Below are 24510 nucleotides of genomic sequence, written 5' to 3' on the forward strand. Positions count from 1 at the left end.
CCGTTGAATTTCATTTTGCATCATAACCGTAAAAATTCTATAGAAAAAATTATATCGATGGTGGAAGTCTCAATTGGCGTAAGGGACAAAATACCGAAAATCACTTTTAAACATAGAAAATTAGAGTTTTTTTTTCTCTGTCGATTGGTAGTATTCAAGTTACGATACGGCCCTTACTTTTGCTGTTATCAACATTTATTATTTTAAAATAAAATAGCTTAAGGGACATGATATAAAATATTTGAGCTGAAAAATGGCGTAAATGTATTATTTTTTTAATATTTGGGTCGTAAGGGGCTGTGGCAGTCTCATATGTCCTTTACGACTCGGCTCATGTCGTTAAAAAAAACCAACAAATATAATAAAAGGGCGTATGGGTCAATTATTGTTTCATTGCCCTTTACACCCCAACATTTTATAACGAATAAGATAAAAAAGCAAGAAGTTGTTGGGCGTAACCTTACCGCCTGTACCTATTTCTTGTACCTAACATCAAAATACTAACGCGTCTACCTACCTTCCACGCGCCGAGCGTTTGCGCATTGCACATTCGGTCAGTCGTGCCAGACACGTCAAACACGGAGGACGTATTTGATTGCCTACGTTTGTTCTTTGTCAACGCGCGTATTTTTTATAAGATGCCAAAAGCAAAACAAAAAAAGAAGATTAAGTTGATGGATCCCCTAATGGCTTGACGTCGAGCTAACATTTCCGTAATGGAATTTCAGTCAAGGATGTTGAGGTAAATTTCTCTTAGCTACTTTGTTTATTTTAAGCTATCCTGACAGCTGTCCTGACAGATCCTAATAAAGGAAGCCTGTGCCCAGCAGTGGGACGTATATAGGCCGAGATGATGATGCATATATAATAATAATTGGCCTGTATAATTAATTATGTATGTTGAGAGTTAAAAATGGTATAATCGGAACGTCGTAAGGGACATTAAAAAACAGCAATTTATAAAATAAGAAATACTTTTATGGGCGTAAGGGGTATAAAAAGCAAGAGCTAGAGTAAATTGCCGCTCGTAAGGGACAGTAGCAAACAGACATTTAAAAAAAAGGTGTAATTGGTACGTCGTAAGGGGCATTAAACAACAGCAACTTATAAAATAAGGAATACTCTTATGGGCGTAAGGGACATCAAAAGCTAAAACTAGAGTAAATTGTTGGTCGTAAGGGACAGTAACAAACAGACATTTTAAAAATTGAGGTTACTTTATGGGTGTAAGGGGCACTTAAAGTAAAATACCTTGCTTGCTTCTTTTAGTTCATTAAAATACCTTGTTAATGTTAGGTCGTAGGAGGCATCAAAACAGATGGTTTTTAGAACTTGTAGTGATTGAAACAACAACTCAAGCAAGCATACTCCCAAATGTGCAAGAAATAGTGCAAGCAAGCATGCAAGAAAGCATGCAAGCAAGCAAGCAAGCAAGCAAGCAAGCATGTAAGCAACCACCTAAGCAAGCTTGCAAGTGAGCATGTAATTTTGTCAATCAAATCAACAAACATGCAATTTTATCGGCCTGGGTTAGATGAACATCGCGGGCTACCCCGATCCCGCGATGACCGGTCTATGGTATCTCCTCCAGCGCTCATGAAGCGGGCTGGCGTCCCACTCCCTCACAGCTGCAAGCAGTGTGTTGGAGGAAGCATAAATAGTGCAAGCATGCATGCAAGCAAGCGTGAAGCCAGAAGGCAAGCACGCATGCAAACAACAAATCAAGCAAGAATACTCCCAAATGTGCAAGAAATAGTGCAAGCAAGCATGCAATCAAACATGCAAGCAAGCATGCAAGCAAGCAAGCAAGCATGTAAGCAATAATGCAAGCAAGCAGCGTTAGTACGCCAGTGGTGGTAGTGAAAATCAGTTCATCATCATCGTCATCAACAACATCATCAGTTCGTTTATCGCTATCCTGCCGGAACTATGCTATTTTCCGGGATAAAAACTTATTTACTTGGCGATTTTTAACAGCTGCAATATCTTCCTTGACCCTCTCAGCTATAAACAAACAAGTCAGCCATAGCCGAGCATTTGTTGGAGTCAGGACCAAACCACTGGATTGAGCTTCACAATCCCAAAATTCTGTCCACGGAACGTCATTTCTACTCAAGAATGGTACGTGAAGCAGTTGAAATAAAAAAGCATAAAAATGTCAACCGGGACAATGGATATAAGCTTTCATCTTCGTGGAATCCTGTTATTAATAAGTGTCGACGTCGGGATGAGTGTTGTGAGTCGGTGTGATGGGGTGACAAATAAAAATCACCAAGTGCGGGTAGTTAGTGATACGAGTGCTGGTACTATTAGTGATCAAGTGCGGGTAGTTCGAAGGACTCGCGCTCATAGTCAAAATACCACAAACGGGACTTATCACGCTATTATTACACAAGTAATATTTACCTCGACGTTTCGGCAACGTTACAGTTGCCGTGGTCACGAGTAGACTGAAGTGTGGGGTGTCAAGTCTGCCTAGCAGCGCGAGTTCTTCGAACTACCCGCACTTGATCACTAATAGTGCCGGCACTCGTATCACGAACTACCCGCACTTGGTCACTTTTATTAGTCACCCTATCACACCGACACACAACACTAACAACGTCCGATCGTCCCTCCGAACATTCATCCCGACGCCGACACTTATTAATAACAGGATTCCACGAAGATGAAAGCTTATACCCATCGTCCCGGTTGAAATTCTTATGCTTTTTTATTTCAACCGCTACACGTACCATTCTTGAGTAAAAATGACGTTCCGTGGACAGAATTTTGGGATTGTGAAGCTCAATCCAGTGGTTTGGCCCTGACTCCAACAAATGCTCGGCTATGGCTGACTTGTTTACCTGGCGATTTTTAACAGCTGCAATGTGTTCCTTGACCCTCTCAGCTATTGTTCTTTTCGTCTGTCCGATATAGGAACTACCACAACTACAATCAACCCTATAAACACCCGGTGTTTGGAAGGGAAAGACATCCTTGGGTGTCCTAATATGCCTCGCAAAAACTAAAACTAAAACTAAAACTTAAGAAAATGTTACAAATTACATATTTTTTAAGGGGACGTGCAAAAAAATATGGCTTTTGCGCGTTATTTTAAATAATTAAAGTGGTTCTTTGAGTTAATTCACTATTTTTTTTAATTTTACTACTGGAACTTACGTCCAAATATGTAGCAAATAAAATATATGATGTCCTATAAGACCAAAAATCGGTTACTACATTATTTATTTATTTACGGTTTATGAGTGTAAGGGGCTATGACACCCGTATGTCACGGGCGTAAGGGACAGCTATTTTTCTTATTAAGCTTTTTACGAAAATGTCTATAGTTTCACGTTGAAAAGCAAGAAAATTCAAGATTTTACGTAATTATAACGTCCTGCTAAGTTAAACATTAACAATGCTGTGAGGGTTTGAAAATTACCAAAAACTTCTTTTCGCTCTCCTGAAAAGTAGCATTTTGTCCCTTACGTCAATTGAGACTTCCACCATCGATATAATTGATGAACCAGAAATTCTCCCGTAATATATCAAATAAATCTTTCAGCCGAGGCTTTATCTCCACCTTGAGGTTTACCCTGGGGAACGCCTATTTGCCTGTTTGCAGGTAGAAAACATACCAGGTGAAATTTATGTATCAAACAATGTAACGTGTTGCAGGAATAGGGTATAGTAAACATTGCTCTGGAAATTATGGAGGACAGAATCTATTCTATCTGTTGAATACTATAATATTTTAACTACATACCTTTGAATTTAAGCTATCTGAGATACAATTAATGTTGTAGGTGAGCAAGCATGTTTTTATTGATGGACGAGCAGAGATGAATCACGAGTTAGGTAAATCAATGTGAAACAAACACAAATAACATACATAATATATTATAGAGATATACGTTCAAAGGTGAATTTTATTTATTCCTTTATTATAGTAATATCTACCAGCCAACCTTTGAGTGCATGAGAGGAGCATTCAATTATGGACCGACAAAGAGCGAATTTAAAAGTCAGAAAAAGTGAAAGTTACAATTATAATGCTTATTTATTTATTTATTTATTTTCATACAATGCGCACTAAGTCTGCATGGGAACTGCATCCCAAGCCCTCTCAATCTAAGAGGCACAGCCCCAGCAGTGAGACGTATTCATGAGGTAAGATAAAAAGTGCCTTATTAAATGAAGCATAAAACTTCCTATTTCCATATGTTTAACTGAATTATCCATTTCAAATATCATCATGAAAATGATCGCTACATCACAAAAGTGACCGTCTACTTACCCACACACACACAGATGCCAAAACTTGGCTCTCTTTTTTATTTTATTTTTAATCTCTTCCACGTCCTCATTAACCTTACGCAAATTATTCATCCAACTTTTTTAATATACGTACTGACACTGATGTTTATATTCGACGGTACATTTAATTACCCGGAAAGTTCCGGTATCGATTAGGCACCACATCTGTCCCGGGCATTGCCAATAAATATGTAAATTATCCAGGATTAACCGAGGGGTAAGAAATTCGCGCCGTTTGATAAAATCCACCCAGGAATTCTGTATATTTACTTTTGTGCGTAATTATATTTACTTTTATCGTTGGTTTTTGTTGCTTTTTAACAGTCTTTGAGCTTTTGAATGTCGGGCAAAAATATATATCACGCGAATTGAATTTTGTTTTTATGTCATGCTCGCGTCGATGGGGGAATAATGCGTTTTTAGCACTTTCGCAGGTGGGTGTCGTGTTTGGTCGTTTGCAGGATGAATTGCGTGATCAATATACCAATACATTTTATATGCAAGGATTATTATGGTACAAAGCTCAATAATTGAAGAAAAGTTAAAAATTACAATTAAATTTGAAATCTGCACTAGCTTCCGAATGAACTATTGAGAGAACCTGTGTGGGTCGTGTATAGGCTGAGATAATGATGATGATGATGAAGAACATATTAATAAAATAATATAAATAAATTATTAGAATTAGTGTAATCCTGGATCGAAGAATGGTGTTGAACTAACACTGACACCTTCGACGCAATAAGAGGGGTGTTATAAGTTTGACCGCTATGTGTGTCTGTCTGTGTGTGTGCATGTGTCTGTCTGTGGCAGGGTATACCGATTTGAATATGTTTTTTTTATTTGAAAGCAGGTTTTTTAGCTATGGTTCTTAGCCGTGTTTTATAAAAATTGGTTCAGAGATATTGAACTTTGACGTGACAAAATCGGGAGTTTTCCATATTTTTGTTGGTTATGTTATATATTCACTGCATTGTTATTGTTATCTTAGTATTTGTAAAATGAGTTTACTTCTAATAATGGTTCAGTAATTAATACTTCGACTGTAAATCTTCTGATGGCCGGCAGTGTACCGCACACTAAATCTACCGAAAAACGAATAACCGGTAGTGTCTTTTCCAACCTCGACGTTGGCGGAATCATCGATAGCGTCAGTGGAGCTATATTTTCAAAAGTTGAATTGAATGGTCAGCCAAACGACTTTTTATATAAAATCAACAGTTTCAATATACGAATGATACTGGCTTAATAATCAAACAATTATCATGGCATGTTTGTTGTTACATCACTTCAATTTAATAATATTTTTATTTGATGTTTTTGGGCAGTAAATTATCCTCAATGCTTCAGGCAACGCGTTAGCAAATAATCCTCCTTCGGGCAGTCGGGTAATGAATCGGTTTCAACAAATCGTTAAGTAAGACCAAGTTAGCTAAACGCCAGGAAATGTATCAAAGAATTCAAATAAATTTCTGTACAGTTTGTATAATTCTCCATATTCTATTTAACGTTTTGTGGAAAAACAATAGGCTTTCCGAATAAGTGCACAGCGTAAACATATTATTAGGGTTCCCCAGGCGCGGTGGGGATAAATCGCGCGCGCTCCATAAATTTGCAACCGCGGGATTCTTTCGGCGCCATTTTCAAATTAAAACGCGTGCTTTTTGCGGTTTTAACGGTTTTATTTTATTATTAAAAAGGTTTTTTGAATTTTTCAAATATGCCCATGATTCGTCGAGTTTTGTGTTATTGTGTCATTAGATTTTTATATTATACGGTGTCGGTCAAGTATCTAGTTGAGAGTAGATCTGAATACGAGTGAATAAAATTAAAAACAGACATTGGACAACTGACACACACGCACACATAAGTACTGCTATTTACTACAACCGGGATCCTTTCGACAGCCATAATCTTATAAGTCGTAATGTTTTTTTCCCGCTGAAACCGTACATTTTTCATAATTTTTTAAATGGTCATCCTGTAGAAATCTATAGGTTAGGTTAGGTTTGTTTTATAAAATTTTTGAAAAATAAATGGTTTCAGAGAAAAAACGAGTTATGTCAAAAATTACATTATGACTAACAATTTTCTACCAGTCGATATAGACCCACTACAACCATTTACCTACACGATCATAATTATGTGTAGTGTAAGATATAGCTACAACTATATACGTATATTTTTTCATTCTGACCCGCCATCTAGAATCAACATTATTATGTTTAATTCTAGCACATTTTTTTCTATCATTCCCAAACAAAAAAAAATGTGTTACTAGTAAACATTTAAAGATATCATAAACCATTCGCAGAATATTTTGTGTTTGATTCGGTATAATTATCTGTACTACTCTCATTTTTTTTTTTTATTTCTCTTTAAAAAACTACTTTCACATTTTCCAATCTAGTGCTACTTTTATGACACACCCAGCGATTAAAGGGTTAATTCTCGATCAATGTCTATATTCAACCAACATTTGTCATGATTTATACTAATTGCTGTTACAGTATCACTGCAAACGCCAGACACTTTAAACCTCTAAACACTTACACTGGCGTGCATTCACAGCGGACACGAGTTAATTCCGTCCGAAAGATTAACGGCATGATTACCACGTCGAATGAACACTCCGTGTACAGATTTAGCGTCGTGTCTTGACGCCATATCAAACTAGTTAAACATGTACTAAAAACTGCGCACTAGAGCTAACTGCACCGTTTTTATAGTTCATAGTTTGAAATGAGGTGGACAGTAGGAAGGATAGAATTGACCCATTTGATACGAGACGACGAGGTTATGGAAACAATAATAGAGAGTAAGTAGAAGGAAAAAGAGGAAGGTGAACACCGGAGATGTAGTTACTCGTAGATCAAATAAAGAAAAAACAAAGACGCTGTGTTGTTTGAAAGAACTAGCACAAAAATGAAGTAACTGGAGGAAACTGCATCGACTAGTCTTATTCTTAAATATCAATCATGAGTATGAACGTACAGATTTAAGCCTGAAAAAGTTTTTTTGGAATAAAAAAAAACTTCTAAGTCGACACAGTCTTGACAGAGTGGTCATCGGTTGAGAATTGGTAGCGAACCTTCATGATGATTTTATTGCAAAAATAGTAAAGTACTCGTAGTTATCAATAGAGTCCCGCTGACCACACACAGCATAACCATGAGTCACCTTGAGGATAGATGGACCAGGTTAGAAGTAAGACTAATAATTATTACAACTACAAAATTAATTAGTTTTAGATAATTTGGTATCCTAAGGCAGGGAGATCCCTTATCACCCACAATATTTATTGCCATACTAAAAAAACATAATTAGACAGTTATACTGGAGGAATTATGGCATAAACATGGAAGGTAAATACCTTACCCATCTCCGCTTTGCTGACGACCTGGTAATATTATCATAGATTGTCAGAAACAAGCTCACAACTCCAATACATGGTAGAGTCACTACATAGAGCCAGCATTCGAGTCGGCCTGGAAATGAATACATCAAAAACTATGATATGACTAATAGTATGAGGAAACCTATTACCATTATAAACAAACCACTTAAATACACAGACCAGTACATATATCTTGGCAAACAGATCAGTTTTAACAGCAAAAGCAATGAAAAGGAAATAGAGAGAAGAATACAACATACATGGAATAAATATTGGACTATGCGAGAAGTTTTCAAGAATACTTAACAATAAAATTAAAAACAAAAGTCATGAAGTCTTGCATTTTCCCATGCCTGACATATGGCTGCCAAACCTGGAAGTTTACGTCAAAAATCAACAGCAGAATAGCTAGTTGTTAACATGGTAGGAACGTAGCATGCTAAATTATAAGAAAAATTAAAAAAGTTAGACACTTTAAAATAAGAAATATCACAAGATGCCCTTTGGTATGCAAAACAACAGAAATGGAAGTGGGCGGAGCATGTAGCAAGGCTCCAGGATCAAAGATGGACTGCAAGAATTACTACATGGAAAGGGCCAACAGGAAAAATAAAGAAAGGACGCCCCACAATAAGATGGGACGATGACATTAAAAATAATGCTGGCCCAAAATGGAAACAAGTAGCCCAGGACAGAAAAAATAGAAGGAATTGGAGGAGGCCGTCACCTGGTAATAATTCAGGGTTCCTGCAGAAATATTAATAATTAGCTTGTAGAAGCGCTAGCATAGATCTTATTCTATTCTACTTTACTAATAATTAGGCAAAGAAAAAAAAAGGAACAGATATTAAATAGGATTTAAAAAATTAACTGAGCAAAAGTAAAATAGGTTATTTCTTTTTCAGCATGCATTATTTACAACTAAAGAACTAATTTACTAACAAAAAGATTATATGATATAAAACAGATACTATAATTATTCTAAAATTAAGTATAAATGTAAAAGCTACCATGTAAAATAAGCAGGAAATAAAAGGCTTTTTTATTTTCATTTTTATTATTTTATTTTTAATTTGGTATCTGCTATACAATATATAGTTGAATCACAAAATAAAGGACAGGGTTGTGTCAGCAAACCCGATGACGTCTGTCATCCTACTAAACCAAAAAGTTTGTACTGATGATAATTCATGCCTCATTTGGATCCTAATATCAGTTAAGTTTCATTGCATCTATACGTATGCGCGATGCACTTTTGTACAAGTCAGTTACGAGCATTTCTTAATCAACTGGTCAAAGGTCGTTAGAGCAGAAATTAACTTTTTTATGATTATGAAATTATAACATTTAGTTTAACTTGTTTTCACCGCTTGTCCAATTTAAAGTCAGAGAAATCAGATAATACTTTTCGCTATTGCGAATCAGTTCGTATGAAATAAATAATAATAATGTATATTTATAGCGATGCCGGTGAAATTACTGGCACGTGAGGTATCCCATCTTAGGCCTCTAGGTTGGCAACGCGTCTGTCTGTAATACCCCTGGTGTTGCAGATGTTTATGGGCGGTGGTGATCTCTTACCATCAGGAGATCCACTTGCTTGTTTGCCATCCAGTCGAATAAAAAAATATATATACATATCTGCACCACAAACAACAACAGTACTAAAATCTTTGAAGACTATAAAAATAATTTAAATTAAAAAAACGTGTCAATTATCCTCATGTAAACTTAACTGTCCCAAAATCGTACAATATTGCGAAAAAAAGTTCATCTAGAAAAAAGTACATTCACCCACACAAATCATAAGTGAAAAAACTTCATAAGTTTAAATCATAGCGCGAGTGGCGCGTCGCGTGGACAGATTTAAGGCGTCAATTAGTACGGAGCTATATTTGTAAACCGAGGGAGGTAAAAATAGTTTCATTGTGCCTAACGGCGAGCGCAAAGCACTAGAAGCACTAGAAGTGACTCATCTAAGGAAAGAAAAGTACGCCGTTGATGTTTTGTTTTCTTTTTTGTCTTAGCTATTGAGGTATTCCACTGTTAAGCATAAGTCTCTCTTTTTCACCGCAATTTTCTATCCAGGGCAATCTGTTTGATTCGCATCCAAGTCATCCCGCTATAATCTTTATGGTCTGACCCTTATTCCATGGCGATTTGTTTATTAACTCAGGGCCTGGACACATGTCGCCGGTACGGTGCCGTCTACGGTGTCACGGCGCGGCGCCGTCAAACGGCGTCGTGCCGAAACACGGTGCCGCGTACGGTGCCGTACACGGCGCCGCGAACGGCGTCGTACCACGGCGCGGTGCCGTGTATGACGCCGTGCACGGTGCATCGCTTGGTAGTTTAACTAGTTTACGTTTTGCTGCTGAACGCATAACACGCAAGTAAATAGTGCATAAAAATCTCTCCATCATGGTTCATTAAAGACATGTATGGATTCACCCAATATGTTCGTTTCTGTTTTTTCTTCATTCGTCGTCTTAGCAGTAGGAGCAGGAGAATACGTTTTTCTTGGTCCATGTCAAGGCAAAAACTGTATACTTGTATATATTTAAAACGACAATTGTTTTGTATATTTGAACCGATGGTTGTACTTGCGTGTTATGCGTTCAGCAGCAAAACGTAAACTAGTTAAACTACCAAGCGATGCACCGTGCACGGCGTCGTACACGGCACCGCGCCGTGGTACGACGCCGTTCGCGGCGCCGTGTACGGCACCGTACGCGGCACCGTGTTTCGGCACGACGCCGTTTGACGGCGCCGCGCCGTGACACCGTAGACGGCACCGTACCGGCGACATGTGTCCAGGCCCTCAGACATTGAACATGAGGTGAAAGGTTACCAAATCCTACTAATATTATAAATGTGAAAGTTTGTGAGTGAGTGAGTGAGTATGTTTGTTACTTCTTCACGCTGAAACGGCTGGACGGATTTGGATGAAATTTGGCAAAAAGTTAGTTTATAACCTGGATAAAAACATAGAATACTTTTAATCCCGATATTCCCACGTAATAGTTTGTTAACTAAAGGACCCCATACGTCCCTGTATTATTATTATTCTGCAGTTTTTCTTTAATTGCATACTGTAGTTTTTAAGTATTTTATTTGTAATTATTTTATTTTGAAAAAATGACTGACAAGTTTCTTGCGGCGCATTCTTCTTGGCAATGATGGTCTTTCCGAAAGCGCTGGTAGTTTAAAAAATGACGTGTAAAAGTGCCCATTGCGGCCTATTTACTGAATAAATGATTTGAATTTGAATTTGGATAGGGAAAATTTTTGAAATTTCAGCACACACAGTTATTCACAACACAACCTCAATGAAGACCACGATATAAATTTTGGAAATTTACAGGGGAATTTTGTAAAATCCCGAAAATTTCAATTGCAACTACCAGACCGAATAGTTTACGCGTGCGAAGCCGCGGGTAAAAGCTAGTAGGTCATGAGCATCAAACCTTTTAGGCGTACCAATCCATTCGTATCATTTGATACTGATAAATTTAAATAGAATGCAATAACCATTAACGAAAGCAAAATTTTTTTTACAGTTTTAAAAAACTTATTTCAAAAGTCCAATACGAAAACAGATAAGTACAAAAACGTGTCGATTTTCTATCAAATTTCTTACAGTAGGTAGCCTTTTCTAAAGCTCAGATATACTCAATTAAAGGAGATTATGTATAAGTGCCCTTTGTGGCCTATTTATAAAATTAACTTTTTAGTTTGATAATGGACCTCCAGATAGGCCTCCTCTCAGAATGAGAAAGCTTGGGTTGCAGTTCCCACGCAGGCCCAGTGCGGATTGGGATTGGAAATGGTGTGTAGGTACATGCAATTCCAAAAAATATTATCTAATTTTATATGTGTATTATTTATATTTCTTCGCAGATATGTGCTCACGATATTTTCCTTCACCGTAAAGCTCATGGTAAATTTCAAATGTAAATTCGCACATAAATTCCGAAAAGCCTGCCGAAGATTACGAAACACACGTAAACGTTAAAGCTGCTCATACAATTTACCAATTTACTAACCACTTCCATCTCTTTAACTCGTCGTATAAAGTTAACACCACGCAGCTGTCGTGACGTTTCAGTTTCGGTCTTAAAACTTTCTTCAATTGCCGTCTAATATCCAACCAGAATACCCTGCTAATAAAGTCTGTATTACTTCGTCGGTGGTTTTGTTTACGAGTCTCGCGCCGTTTGGTGATGTTTAGTAACGCTTCGGGTTCCGACTGTACTAAATGAAAGATCCAGTTATAAAAATTACAAAGTCTGCTTCATGTGTTTAGTAAAAATAAACCCTGTGGTGCTTCACTTAGATTCTAAATTTGATGATCGTGGGGCTGTACTTAGTGCCTTACGGGATTGGCTTGTCGAAATGCGGGTTTTACTTGAAAGACAACATTATGTGTGATTGTGGTTATGTTGGCACCTAAGTATTTTGTCAACTATATTAGCATTTGGCCGTGCGGTATTTTTAGACTGTGGCAACGCTGGCAAACCGGTAAGTGAGGCATGGCATTATGGGTTTTACGTTCAGCGGTCTGGTACAGTCAAGTACATACACTTGTGAGAAAACATTTTATCAAAAATATCTGAACACGACTCTATTGTTAACGGCGTAGAATCGTGTTCAGATATTTTTGATCAAACTGTTTCTCACAAGTTTATGAAACCGACTGTATCATTTATTGAGTTTTTTGTTTATGACAGTTTTTTTTTCAATCTTTTTTTGTATCAGATTACGTAGAAAAAGATGGAAGGATTGCGCTAAATCGATAAACACGTAAAAAAATATTACTATGTTTGATTCCTTCCTATTCGTTTGTAGGTATTGTTTATCTTGAAATATTGTATTTAGTTAGTACCTACTTCTCAAAGAGTTAATAGTTTAAAACTGTTTTTTTACTTCCGGCAGTCAGTAAATACAATCCTTATAAATATTATAAATGCGAAAGTAAATATATTTGTTACACTTTCGCACTTAAAACACTCAACCGATCGCGATGAAATTTACTATAAAGTTGGAGATAGTTTGAAACCCGGAGAAGGACATGGGGTAGTTTTTACTAGGGAGAAAATTATAGCTCCCGCGGACGCGGGATAAAATAAAAATCGCAGACAAAGTAACGGGCACTTATTCTAATAAAAGCCATAAAATCAGACACAATTGTATTTGGATCATTCAATATCCACCAGATGCAAGTAACTCTTACACAAAAGCATTCAGGATGTAAATGTCCCATATACGAGTATCCATGTCATGCTCTCACGAATCAGGTCAAAGAAAATCAACAATATCCAAATATCAGCAATACGGAATATTATTTCGATAAATCGTCGCTTGTCGACAAAGAGCTTTATATAAAAACAGCCAAGTCCTATCCATCATATAAAATAACTACAGCATAAGCCAGCTTGAGGAACGCAATATGAATATTAAAACAGAAGATTAAGTGGGAACACTTACTTGTTAGTTTGCTCGCGTGGATTCTCCTCTGATATTATCTACCACAATAAGGGTTAATGTACAAAGCGTTAAGATCCAACATATCAGTAATCGTATTAAAACAGCGTTATTTTCCCAGTCATTTATTAGCGTGTTGTCTTTCGGTACCAAAACCACTTCAACTAACTTAGGACTGGAATTTCCTTACGTCGTCTATTTTTAAGTAGAATTGAGGACAACTTAAGACCTAAGTGATAAGGCTCCTATTGAACTAGTGAGCTATATTTGCGACACCCTTATACCTAATTTATCAGGTATCAAAAAACTCTATTAATATAAGTTTTCTTAGGATTTAGTTACATTAATACACAGTGAACAAAGATATATGTACGCATCAGCTAAAAGCTGCCTGTGAATTATAAATAATAATAATAAATAAGTAAATAAACAGGAAACGTTAATTAAGGTTAAATGTTGTGATAAAACCGAGGATCTAACCGTTTTAATTAATTCCGACGGTTAAAATAGCCCAAAAAAACAACTTAATAATCAGCTTATTTTCATAAACAGCTCTCTCCCTGTAAAAAGTAATTAAAAAAAATTACAGCACGACGATTTATTTATCATATCAGACGACAACTTATGTTTTTTTCTCAGTTGAGTTATCTTAAAGACTTTTCTTACTAAACATACTGTTATTACTTGTCATACGTTGACGCGCAGTCTTAGAACTCCCTTATCCCAAAAGTTTTGTGGGTCACCGAGACTTGTGCGTTGTTCGGGAACGTGTTTAACTAAATGTGTAAACAAATAAGAACAAAGTACGTACCTATCTACTTTATGAACATGTTGATACTACATTGTGTCTTAAGGGCGGTAAGTGAGGAATTACGAACGAGATTCTATTAGAAGCCCGGAGTCGAAGACTGAGGGCTTTAATAAGTCGATGTTCGTAATTCGAGTACCGCCCGTGCGACATATAATGTTTTTCATCACATTTGCGAGTAAAATTGTATATGTGTGAAAGAATAAATATTATTTTTATAAAAATTGGCGATACCTTAAGCTGCACTCTAGGGCAGCGCTAGCAAGTTCCCCCGCAGCGTGCGCATGCAGTTCTTGTCGTTTACGTCGTGCAGCAGCAGCAGTATTAGTACGCGCTATGATTCATTTACCGACCTTGGCTTTCATGACAAGAACAAAAGGTCGAGGGTTTTATATGGGAGGTAAAGGTACGACACTGTTTACGAGCAAGTGTGATGAAAAATAACTAGGGAAGATGTTGTTTATTGTTTCGCACTCGTAATTATCATTTCATTACAGTGAGTTTCGTGAATTTAAAGAAAAGCTCAAAACATCTTCATTTGATCACGCTTCTGAAAGTAGGTACCTATTAGTAATGTTCTATAATACCACGGCTTAAAGTGATAATTAAGTTTGCCTCAAAGAAGGTTGTATCTCAAAGGTTGTCAATTGTATTTGTTTCTTTTCTTTTGTACAATAAAGAGTTTACACGCACATTTTATTTTTATTTTTTTATATATACATATGCATATACGATACAACAAAACGCAGCTGTTGATTGTAACAATGTGACTGTTTTGATGAAATGTATTTATATTTTAATTTTATTTGTCCATTCTTTATTAAATTTGATTCAAAAAAGTAAGTTAAAATTGTATGTTACAGTATTTGAATGACAAACAAGCTTTCGTTACAAATTAGTAATTTTAAGATTTTTCTTTGCTTGTTTTTTGATGGAATTTTTCTTTCCAAACATAATTCTATGTCAACGGCAAGTAGCTAATAGGTTTTGATTCTTGCAGTTTTTGTATGAAAACAAAGCAAACTTTCAAAAGCATGTATCTTTTGATCGCTGAAACTCAGAAACTTATTTTTATAGCTGCTAGAGACCCAAACGTGAATAACCCTAAATTTCTCACATTCATTCTGTAGCTGGAACAAGTGACAAACACCTAACGATAATTGCAAAAAAATGACAATTGCATTAAAATCCATGAAAACAAAACGAATGGCCATTTCATTTAATCAAACGTTCTAAATATACTTCTAGGTCTTTTTACATTCTTTACTTATTCTCGTCCAATACAGCAAACGTTGGCTCCAGTATTGGTGCCAACAGTAATCTGATCCAAGTCCCGGTGAGTAAGCACAAACCCTTATGACTATTTTAGATCTCTACTTGTATGTCTCACCCACGTCCCGAAAGGCTTCTCCCAAATTAGATAAGCTTTGAATATTTTTTCGAATTTTTTTTTTTTGTATAATAGCCTGTTTAGCGTGTCCTACTACTAAACATGGAGCGCTTCTCTGGAGTTTTTAATCTCATGACGACGGAAACGTTCCCTATCTGTATTGTGGACTTATAAGGAGATGGCAGGATGACTTGGATGTTTATTGTAAATTGGTTATGTTTTTAATCGGTGGGTAACGAAGGATATAACAACAATTGATATAACTTTAATTTGATATTAAATACTTGTGATGTATACATATCATTTAATAATATTGTAAACCTGTTTTAAAAAAAAATATATATACCTCGTTGAGTTTCTTGCCGGATTCTTCTCAGCAGAGGTTTTTCCGAACCGGTGGTAGATTTTTTTTGACATTCATAAGTGCTTGTTATAGCCTAAATTGAATAAATATATTTTGACTTTGACTTTGACTTTGATATAATGAAATTAATCTTAAAAATCTAACTTATTTCTATTGTTATTAATTTGATTTGATGAACTTTGGGTTAGGTTACGTTAGGTTTACTTTATTAAAAAGTTCTGTGAAGCTCCTATCCTTTGAAATTATATCAAATGTTGTTATACCGATTATTACACACCCGTTTTTAGGGTTCCGGAGCCAAAATGGCAAAAACGGAACCCTTATAGTTTCGCCATGTCTGTCTGTCTGTCTGTCCGTCCGCGGCTTTGCTCAGGGACTATCAATGCTAGAAAGCTGTAATTTTGCACGAATTTATATGTAAACTATGCCGACAAAATGGTACAATCAATAATTTAAAAAAAAATAACAATTTTTTTAGGGTACCTCCCATAGACGTAAAGTGGGGGTGATTTTTTTTTCCTATCCAACCCTATAGTGTGGGGTATTGTTGGATAGATCTTTTAAAAAAAACATCAGGGGTTTGCTAAGAAGATTTTTTCATTCAGTGATTTGTTTGCGAAATATTCAACTTTAAAGTGCAAATTTTCATTAAAATCGAGCGTCCCCCCCCCTCTTAAATCTAAACCGGTGGGTGGAAAAATTTGAAAAAAATCAGGATGGTAGTAAGTATATCAAACTTTCAAGGAAAACTATAACGGCTAAGTTTGCTTGAAAATTATTACCCAAGTTGGAAGATTCCGTATAAAATACTAAATCCTTAGAAAAATATTACTTAATTTTTTCGTAATGGCCACCCTATTTTGGGCGTGTCCGACACGCTCTTGGCCGGTTTTTTAATATAAATAATAACCAAATATCGTTAGGTACAGTGAAACGGAAGCAGTAAACAATATTGTAGCCGTGCGTGCTTTTTTACCAGAGGGTGACAAATTAAACCCCAGTTCTTAAGTCCTAGTTTAACATAAATTAAGTTTGAAATTTCAGCAGCGGGGAAAAAATATTGCGAATAAAGAATTCACGAACAATATTCTCGTATTTCTTTACACTAGATAAAAGATTTAATGCGATGATGTATACGAGTTGTTCAATTTATAATGGAATGGGATAGGTGCCCCTTTAATGCCAGTTAAATGTGGGAAAAAATAGACGAGCAACAACGTACAACTTAAACGGAATAATTACTAATATAATTATTAGTGATCATTATTTATTATCATAAGAGGTGAGTTTACCAACCTTTCTAGCGTCGGCACATGGAGTTGGTGGCCTGGTCTCTAACATTTTAAATTTTCAAGGAGACAGGGTCACCTTTCTTTTGTACCGTCACCGTTTTCGATTATGCGCTGGCTCAATGAGCAGCTCATTTCTTAGACGCTCTGCAAGTTCAGTGACTTGGGGACAATGTCAGGGAAATGGCAGCGTCACCGTTTATCGCATATTGTGCGCTGGGAAGCTTCATTCTCTTAGACGCTCTAACAGTCCGGGGCAGGGCTGACACCTTTTTTTGTACCGTGCGATTATTCACAGTTGTTTGGCAAGGCTGACGATTGCTGCCATGCAGGTTGATTTGGCTATTTTGGATCTTGGTTGCGTGCTTTACCTGCTTAGTTGGGAACACTCCTGGATTATTAATAGGTACGTGTAACGGTAGCTTTTCACCTGCGCTGCAATATTATGTTTGTGCATTTCATTAATACATCTGCAGTTCCTGGTAGAAGCAAACGGGTTGATTTTGGTACCGTGATAGAAAGGACGGTGCTTGCTCTGGGATGCTACTTGCGTCAACACATTTACGCTGGCGCTGTGGTAGAATTAGCTGCAGCCAGAAAATGCGATAAACCTTCGGCCCTGGAAGCGAATTATTATTTTGCTCCGCTTGCTTTTGAGACGACAGGTTGCTGGGGGTCGGAGGCTAATGCCTTCATTAAGGACGTAGAGTTTCGGATTAGGGAGAGAGGGTGTGATGCTCGGGCGTGTGTTTTCATGGCACAAAAGTTGTCCATTGCTATCCAACGTGGTAAGGTTAAGGGAATGTAAAAAATGTATTCCGCTTTAATAGTAATTTTTACCCGACTGCCCGAAGGAGGGTTGTGTTTTTCGAGTGTATGTATGTATGTATGTATGTGGGCATGTATGTCCATTTCTTTGGTCCTCGCTGCAGCCTAAACGGCTAGACGGATTTTAACATATGAGGTATGGATTCGTCATAACTGTCGGAGTGACATACGCTATAATATATTTCAATATGGCGTCTGCGAAAAAAAAATGGCAGAGGAATGAAAAAAAATATTTTATATTGTAACAATATTGTGTATCAAATGAAAGCTAATAATTAGCCCATTCTAAATATAAATGGTTTATAATACTTTTAATCTACCGTTTTCACTTAAATATCAAAAAAGTGTAAAATAAAACATCAAATTAAATAACCTATCCTGAGCTTTTGTGCTGACTTTTTGTTGACTGTACTTGCATTGTCACACAAATTACATTTGCATACCAAATTTCAAGTCGATGCTATTAACCGTTGAAGAGTTCCGTCCTGCGGAGACGATCCTGGCTGGACTACCAGGATGTCACTACTAGATTATTGTATTGTCATGTGATTTACATAAGTGTGCCAAATTTCAAGTCAATCCGACTACTGGAAGTTGGTCAAATTTAACTTGCAAGATTTTACTACAGACAGACAGACGGACAGAGAGACAATGGGACAGGTGATACTAAATAAAAGCTTGTAAAAAATCAAAAAACCCGACTGCCAAAACAAAACGGAAGACAATAAGTCTAGTGGTCTAGAACTCTGTTAAGCAGCTAATTTAAAGCTCAACAGTCGGGACCCATTTAAATCGTGACGCTCAAAAACTCTTAGTAATGGGTCCCGACTCTTGAACTTTAAATTAGCTACTTAACAGAGTTCTAGACCACTAGACTTATTTTCTTCTTTTAGTTTTGGCAGTCGGGTTTTTCATACTTTAATTTAATGATTATTAAGTTTAATGACATTTGTATGTATTTTATGATATGACTAATGAATGAAATAAAGAAATTTATTTGCCTAGAAGGATTACGAGCCAATAGATTTTCACTTCATATTATTCAGAAAAATGTGGTTTATTAAATCTACAGTAATAAGAGTTTGAAGTGTTTTTATCATTAATTTTATTTATCCGGAAAACATATCGCATTTTATTTCATTTTGCTATAAAAATCTTTTAACATTCGAAAAAATCGTGTTAAAACGTGAGCTCCATCGTATCTTTATGCTTCAGCAGGTATGAAGAACACCTCAATCGCTTCAATCAATGAACCGTTCATACGATCGCATACACGCGTTTTTATAAAAATAGGTATACATATTGCAGGGTAGGAATATGAATTTTATCTGTTTCAGGTTGTTGTTTAAACAGCTCGGATAATTTGATACAAAAATGTATTAAGAGCGTTTATACCTGCTGAGCAGGCAACGTTGCGTTTTTGTTAGTTTTTCTCGACTATTCCATAAAAATTGAATGAAAATTATAAATGTGGTTTGATAGAATTCTTCTTAATGTATAAGATAGTGTCTACTCCAATAATTATTCGTGATAGACTTTTATATTCTTTAAAAACGAAAAAATGTTTAATAACGGTTTTTAAAGAAAATAAAAGTCTATCACGAATAATTATTGGAGTAGACACATTAACTTATATATTAAGAAGAGTTCTATCAGACCACATTTTTAATTTCAATTCAATTTTATGGAATAAATGAGAAAAACTAACAAAAATGCAACGTTGCCAGCTCAGCAGGTAGGTTTAACGCTCTTCATAGGGAATCAATTGCTAGTTTTTCGCAAGCAATATTATTGTAATAATAACGTTTTAAACTTTCGTGATTTTCATAGTTAAAATACCACAAACGGAACTTATCACTGTAACACACCAGTAATATTTACCTCAACGTTTCGACCACATTACAGTAGCCAAGTGGCCACATTACAGTGGGCAGTTGAGTGGGGGGTGTCTACTCGTGACCACGGCCACTGTAATGTGGTCGAAACGTCGAGGTAAATATTACTCGTGTGTAAGCGTGATAAGTCCCGTTTGTGGTGTTTTGACTATGAGCAATATTATAAACACAAAAGGGTTCGGTGCCTCGTAGTAAATCAGTAAATGTCAATCTGACCTAACTTGGCAGACAGACAGTACGATGACTGATGCAGAAAGTAAAGACGGGTGACATACCTATGTCAAAACTAAAGGAGCAAATAAATCAGGTTTTGTAAAACTATTGTTTTTATTTTAATACAAGCTTTTTAGTGATTTCACTTTATGTAAACAGAGCTTGCATTGTTTGTAATCTAAACGGGTATATATATTTATTTATTTATAAAAAAATAAAAAATAAATAGATACGTACATCCGGTTAAAATTTTAAATCGATCCGACTATAGATGACGTGAAATTCAATTTGATAGATTTGACTGCTAAGTAAAAGAGCGTAACATAAGAAGATTTTTATCTGTCGCTGCTTACTATTGATATTATTATTATTACCTGCCAGTTTTAGTCCAATTCGCTTTCCAAGTGGCTTGAGTAGCTCGATGTGTGTGCGCCTGAGTCCTCTCTCGGTGCATAAACCGGAATCAGTGGACAAGGAAGTCTGTGATTTAAACACTGAAAAAAAAGAAAAGAAAGAGTTAGTTTCTAATAAACTTTCGCTGCTTATAATAAAAAATAATAAACAAATTAGAAACGTTTTTACTTCACTATGTACCAGTGGCTTGGCGTCGTAAAAACGCGATTCCCACCGGGTTGCCTCCTTTTTTATGTGATGTCAGTTATAAAGCAAGTATGGCAAATGTTTTGTCAAAGTTTTTCAATAAAATTGTACTTTTGAACATGAAACTACCCTGAGTCGCCTAGTCGCGTTACTCCGAAGATGAAGGGCTACGGATTAGCCCGAAACATGTCGAGCTAAACCCGATTTAAGACGTGAGTTATCCGGGTCAATATATTTAATATAAAATTGTACTTATTTTGTTTATTTTCTTTTGCACAACAAAGAGTTTATGTAGATATAAACATAAAATTGCGAAGTGTTTAATCTTAAGATTATATCTACCTAACTCACGCTTCCCTTATTATCGGATTGCCTTACAAGATTATTTCCTCCACGCTATTGCAACCTACATTTGTTTACCAATAATTATGACTACCCTCCTCATAGGATCTAATTAAATTTGTCTGGCTGAAAGTAAAGCTGTGATAGGAAAATCAGCAGGGATTTATCCATTATACAACCACAAAGGTAGTACGAGTTATATCAACAACAAGGGCACTGATCTGTATAATTACAAATTTAATATGATGTGACTGTTACTACAAATAAATATCATATAGGTATGTATTATATAATGTAATATTCATCACAACATGATCAGGGTCTGGAAGCCCAAATACAGTTACATCCAAGATAACAGAAGCTCAACTTATATTTATTTAATCTTTTCTGGAATTGTGGATTTAGTTTAATTAGTGACTAGACTTAGCTGAATTCCAGTTTCATTTATTAAAATAGTAGCTTTTGCCCGCGGCTTCGCCCGCGTGGAATTCGTTTATCGCGCGCTGTTCCCTCGGGAACCATTTACTATCTCTATGCCAAAAATCACGTCGATCCGTCGCTCCGTTTCGACGTGAACGACGGACAAACATACAAACACACAAACATACGAACACTCACACTTTCGCATTTATAATATTAGTATGGATTTTAATGAATTATATAGTTGAATTATGTAATGTAATTAATCTACATAAAAAAACAGAGTTTCTCATTTCGGTTTTATCAGTCGAGGAAACTGAATCACTTGGTACGTGATTCATTATCAATTTCGCTATAATTTCTTTGGAGATATATATATGGGATGTCAACATGACGTTTAGTGGCGCAAAGGTTCTACGTCTATACTTAATTAAATTTTAATTTTACACCAATTTGTAATGTATTTTACAAGTTAGTAAGATACAGACCTCATAAAATGATAGTCACCAAAACACATGAACAACAAAAAGAACGCGTACGAACGAGAATTAATGCTAACATTACGCGCTGACGACGCGCGTTGTTGATGCACGCGTCTTCTACGCGTTTTCATCGCGTTTTGGCAGTGTTTACACATTTTATGTTCAATTGAAACGCGCTGTAAGCGCTAGTACGTTTTATCAATACAAATGAGCGTAAAAAAAGTCCTTTAATGTTAATAAAAACTATTGTGAATTTTATTGTTAATGCATGTTTTTCCGCACTGCTAAATTTAATAATTGTTTTGCCAAGCTTTCATATTTATTAAAAAAAAATCTGTAGAAGCGCATCAATACCACCGTCTCTTATCATATGCAATAAAACTAGGAAACACTTAAACGTGTCTACGGGAACAAATCTCTGTTAGTTTTACTGTTACGACACTTGGTAACTGCTTAGCGCCTGATATAATGCGCCTCGCGCTGTACGAGTATGCTCCATTTGTTTCACCTTTATTGTTCTGTCCTGGCAGAAACTGCTTGTATAGCTTATACTTAAAAAGATAAAAGATATATTTCCTATTCAGAAAATGAATGCTTCAGTAAACTTGCTAAACAGGAAAATGCTGAAGTCGCAGAAGATTGTTGACGCTTATTGTTAGTTACGAAAAGGGTAATCGCGCTCTTAGCATTTTTTTCTCCAAAATAGTGTTAACGTAGGCTTGGAATCCATATTTTTATTTATTACTTATATCAGACGGCTAACTATTTAGACATATTTAACGTGCTGCATGCAGACCGAAAATGTCAAAGTTAATCACGGCCTACATTTCGTTGCAAATAATTTTCAATTTTAATAGTTCTTGAAAGTCCAAAAACCGCGAGTTGGACTTGCACGCCCAAAATATAAATATCCGGTGTTAGCCTCCTTCCTAAGCAATATCTACGCAGACAGACAGACGGACGAACCAACTGGTGTACGGAACCCTAAAAGCTATCAACTCATTTGTAAGAATCCGTAGCAAAAGGGTGCTTATGGCAGGCTGCCATAACACATGCGGATTGTCACATTTGTGCATGAGAATATAGATAAATAAATGCCTAATAGTTTTATTTGTGTTTTTACTATCAGTAATTCAAACTGTATCTACTTTATTGAAACCTGGATTTTATTTATGAACGTTCGAAATATTTTTAAAAACGTGACTTCTAATATTAGGAAGTTTCCGAAAAAATGAAACAATGCAGCAAAACCGATCTGCATATTCAAGCATTGAAATTCTCGTCAACCTGTGAACGTTTCAGATACAACACGGACCAAATCCTCCCCGTATTAAATGTGACTAGTGGCAAAAATATCAAATGTTATTTTTTGTAACAAAATATAGATGTAGCGGTAACAGCTTCATCATGTAAGCGGAACCCGGTCACTGTTGAGCGAAATAAGAGGCGACGCTCTAGGATACGAGGAGGCATTGGGTTTCAGTCATAAAAACAGAACAATATTGGATGTTTGTGGAGATGATAATGATAAGTCGTAACTGGCGTACAATCGGCATCAAAATCTTTCTGGAGCGAACGATTAAACATGATATCGAGCATATTTAATTAATAATTTATTATTATATTTTAAACATGGGGTAGCCAAATTGAATACGACATATTTGGCAAGATTTCTTTAAAATATTGTCCTAATATTTAATAACTTATTAATGAAACTTAAAAAAGCACCTAATTATATCATGACAATTCGTAGTGACATTAAAGGAAAATTATTAATTATTAATTAAGTATAAAGATTTAAACCTAACTACCTGGAAAATCAATCAATATATTTAAGTTAGATAAACGCATAAAGAAGGGTCTCATTTTATAGAAATATTGCAGCAATGAACTTAAAAAAACAAACTAATTTCCTGACCATATTTACAATCGATATAACAGACCGAACAGGAATATAAATAATGTCTGTGCTACTAGCGTCTCTTAAGATCCACTAGTCCATTTATCATCTTCTTGTTTTGCAGATCCTGCTCCCGTTGATTACTTTAATTCTGTTTGCGCTGGTCGTTAGTAAAACTTGACGTTCCATTCTGTACAGTAAGAAAGATTGTTCCTCTTTTAATTTGTAATGAAATAGCGAAGTTTTTACTAAATTTTATTGGTACCTCTTAAACAGATAATTATATTTTAGTCTTAGTTAGTTTCTTTGTCTGTAAAATTCTCTGAATTATCTACTCTCAACTCGTAGTTCCATTTACAATTTCGGCGCATTATAATACCTAAATTTAATTATAAAGCAGATCGTATAAGGAATTACGTTTTAGGGATTAGGTGATAATTGACAACGAACTGCAATCTTGTGTAGTAAATATCTACAGTTGTAAATTATCATAATTTACATTTTGTGATCCATTTCTATCTGTGTTAAATGAGGTTTAAGAATGGGGTAACCAATTCAATATTGTCTGTAAATAAATATACTAATACACTAATCAAACTAGGAAAACAATCATGAGCAACGATTTTTTGTATAGTTAATGTCATATACCGAGAGGGCCCAGTAACAGGAGTAATAAATTAAACCCCAGGTTCTGCTGCTCAAATGGAACTACTTTAGTTCTGCAACTTTCAAAAATTAAGTAATTTTACAATTGTATTTATTTCAAACCACTTAAATTGTATTTTCAATGTTCCTA

At 35.8% G+C, this 24510-nt stretch overlaps 1 protein-coding gene across 2 annotated transcripts in view; it reads right to left on the reverse strand.

Moving 5' to 3' along the window:
* The window catches only part of Grip (Glutamate receptor interacting protein), a 279195-nt gene that overhangs the window by 225061 nt on the left and 29624 nt on the right, over positions 1-24510 (reverse strand). For both annotated transcript variants that reach the window (XM_074095243.1, XM_074095242.1), the window contains exon 2: positions 20345-20464. In XM_074095243.1, coding sequence (XP_073951344.1) covers positions 20345-20464 — 120 coding nt within the window. The remainder of the gene's footprint in view (positions 1-20344; positions 20465-24510) is intronic.

The sequence above is a fragment of the Choristoneura fumiferana genome, chromosome 12 (genome assembly GCF_025370935.1).
Source record: "Choristoneura fumiferana chromosome 12, NRCan_CFum_1, whole genome shotgun sequence".
NCBI lineage: Eukaryota > Metazoa > Arthropoda > Insecta > Lepidoptera > Tortricidae > Choristoneura > Choristoneura fumiferana.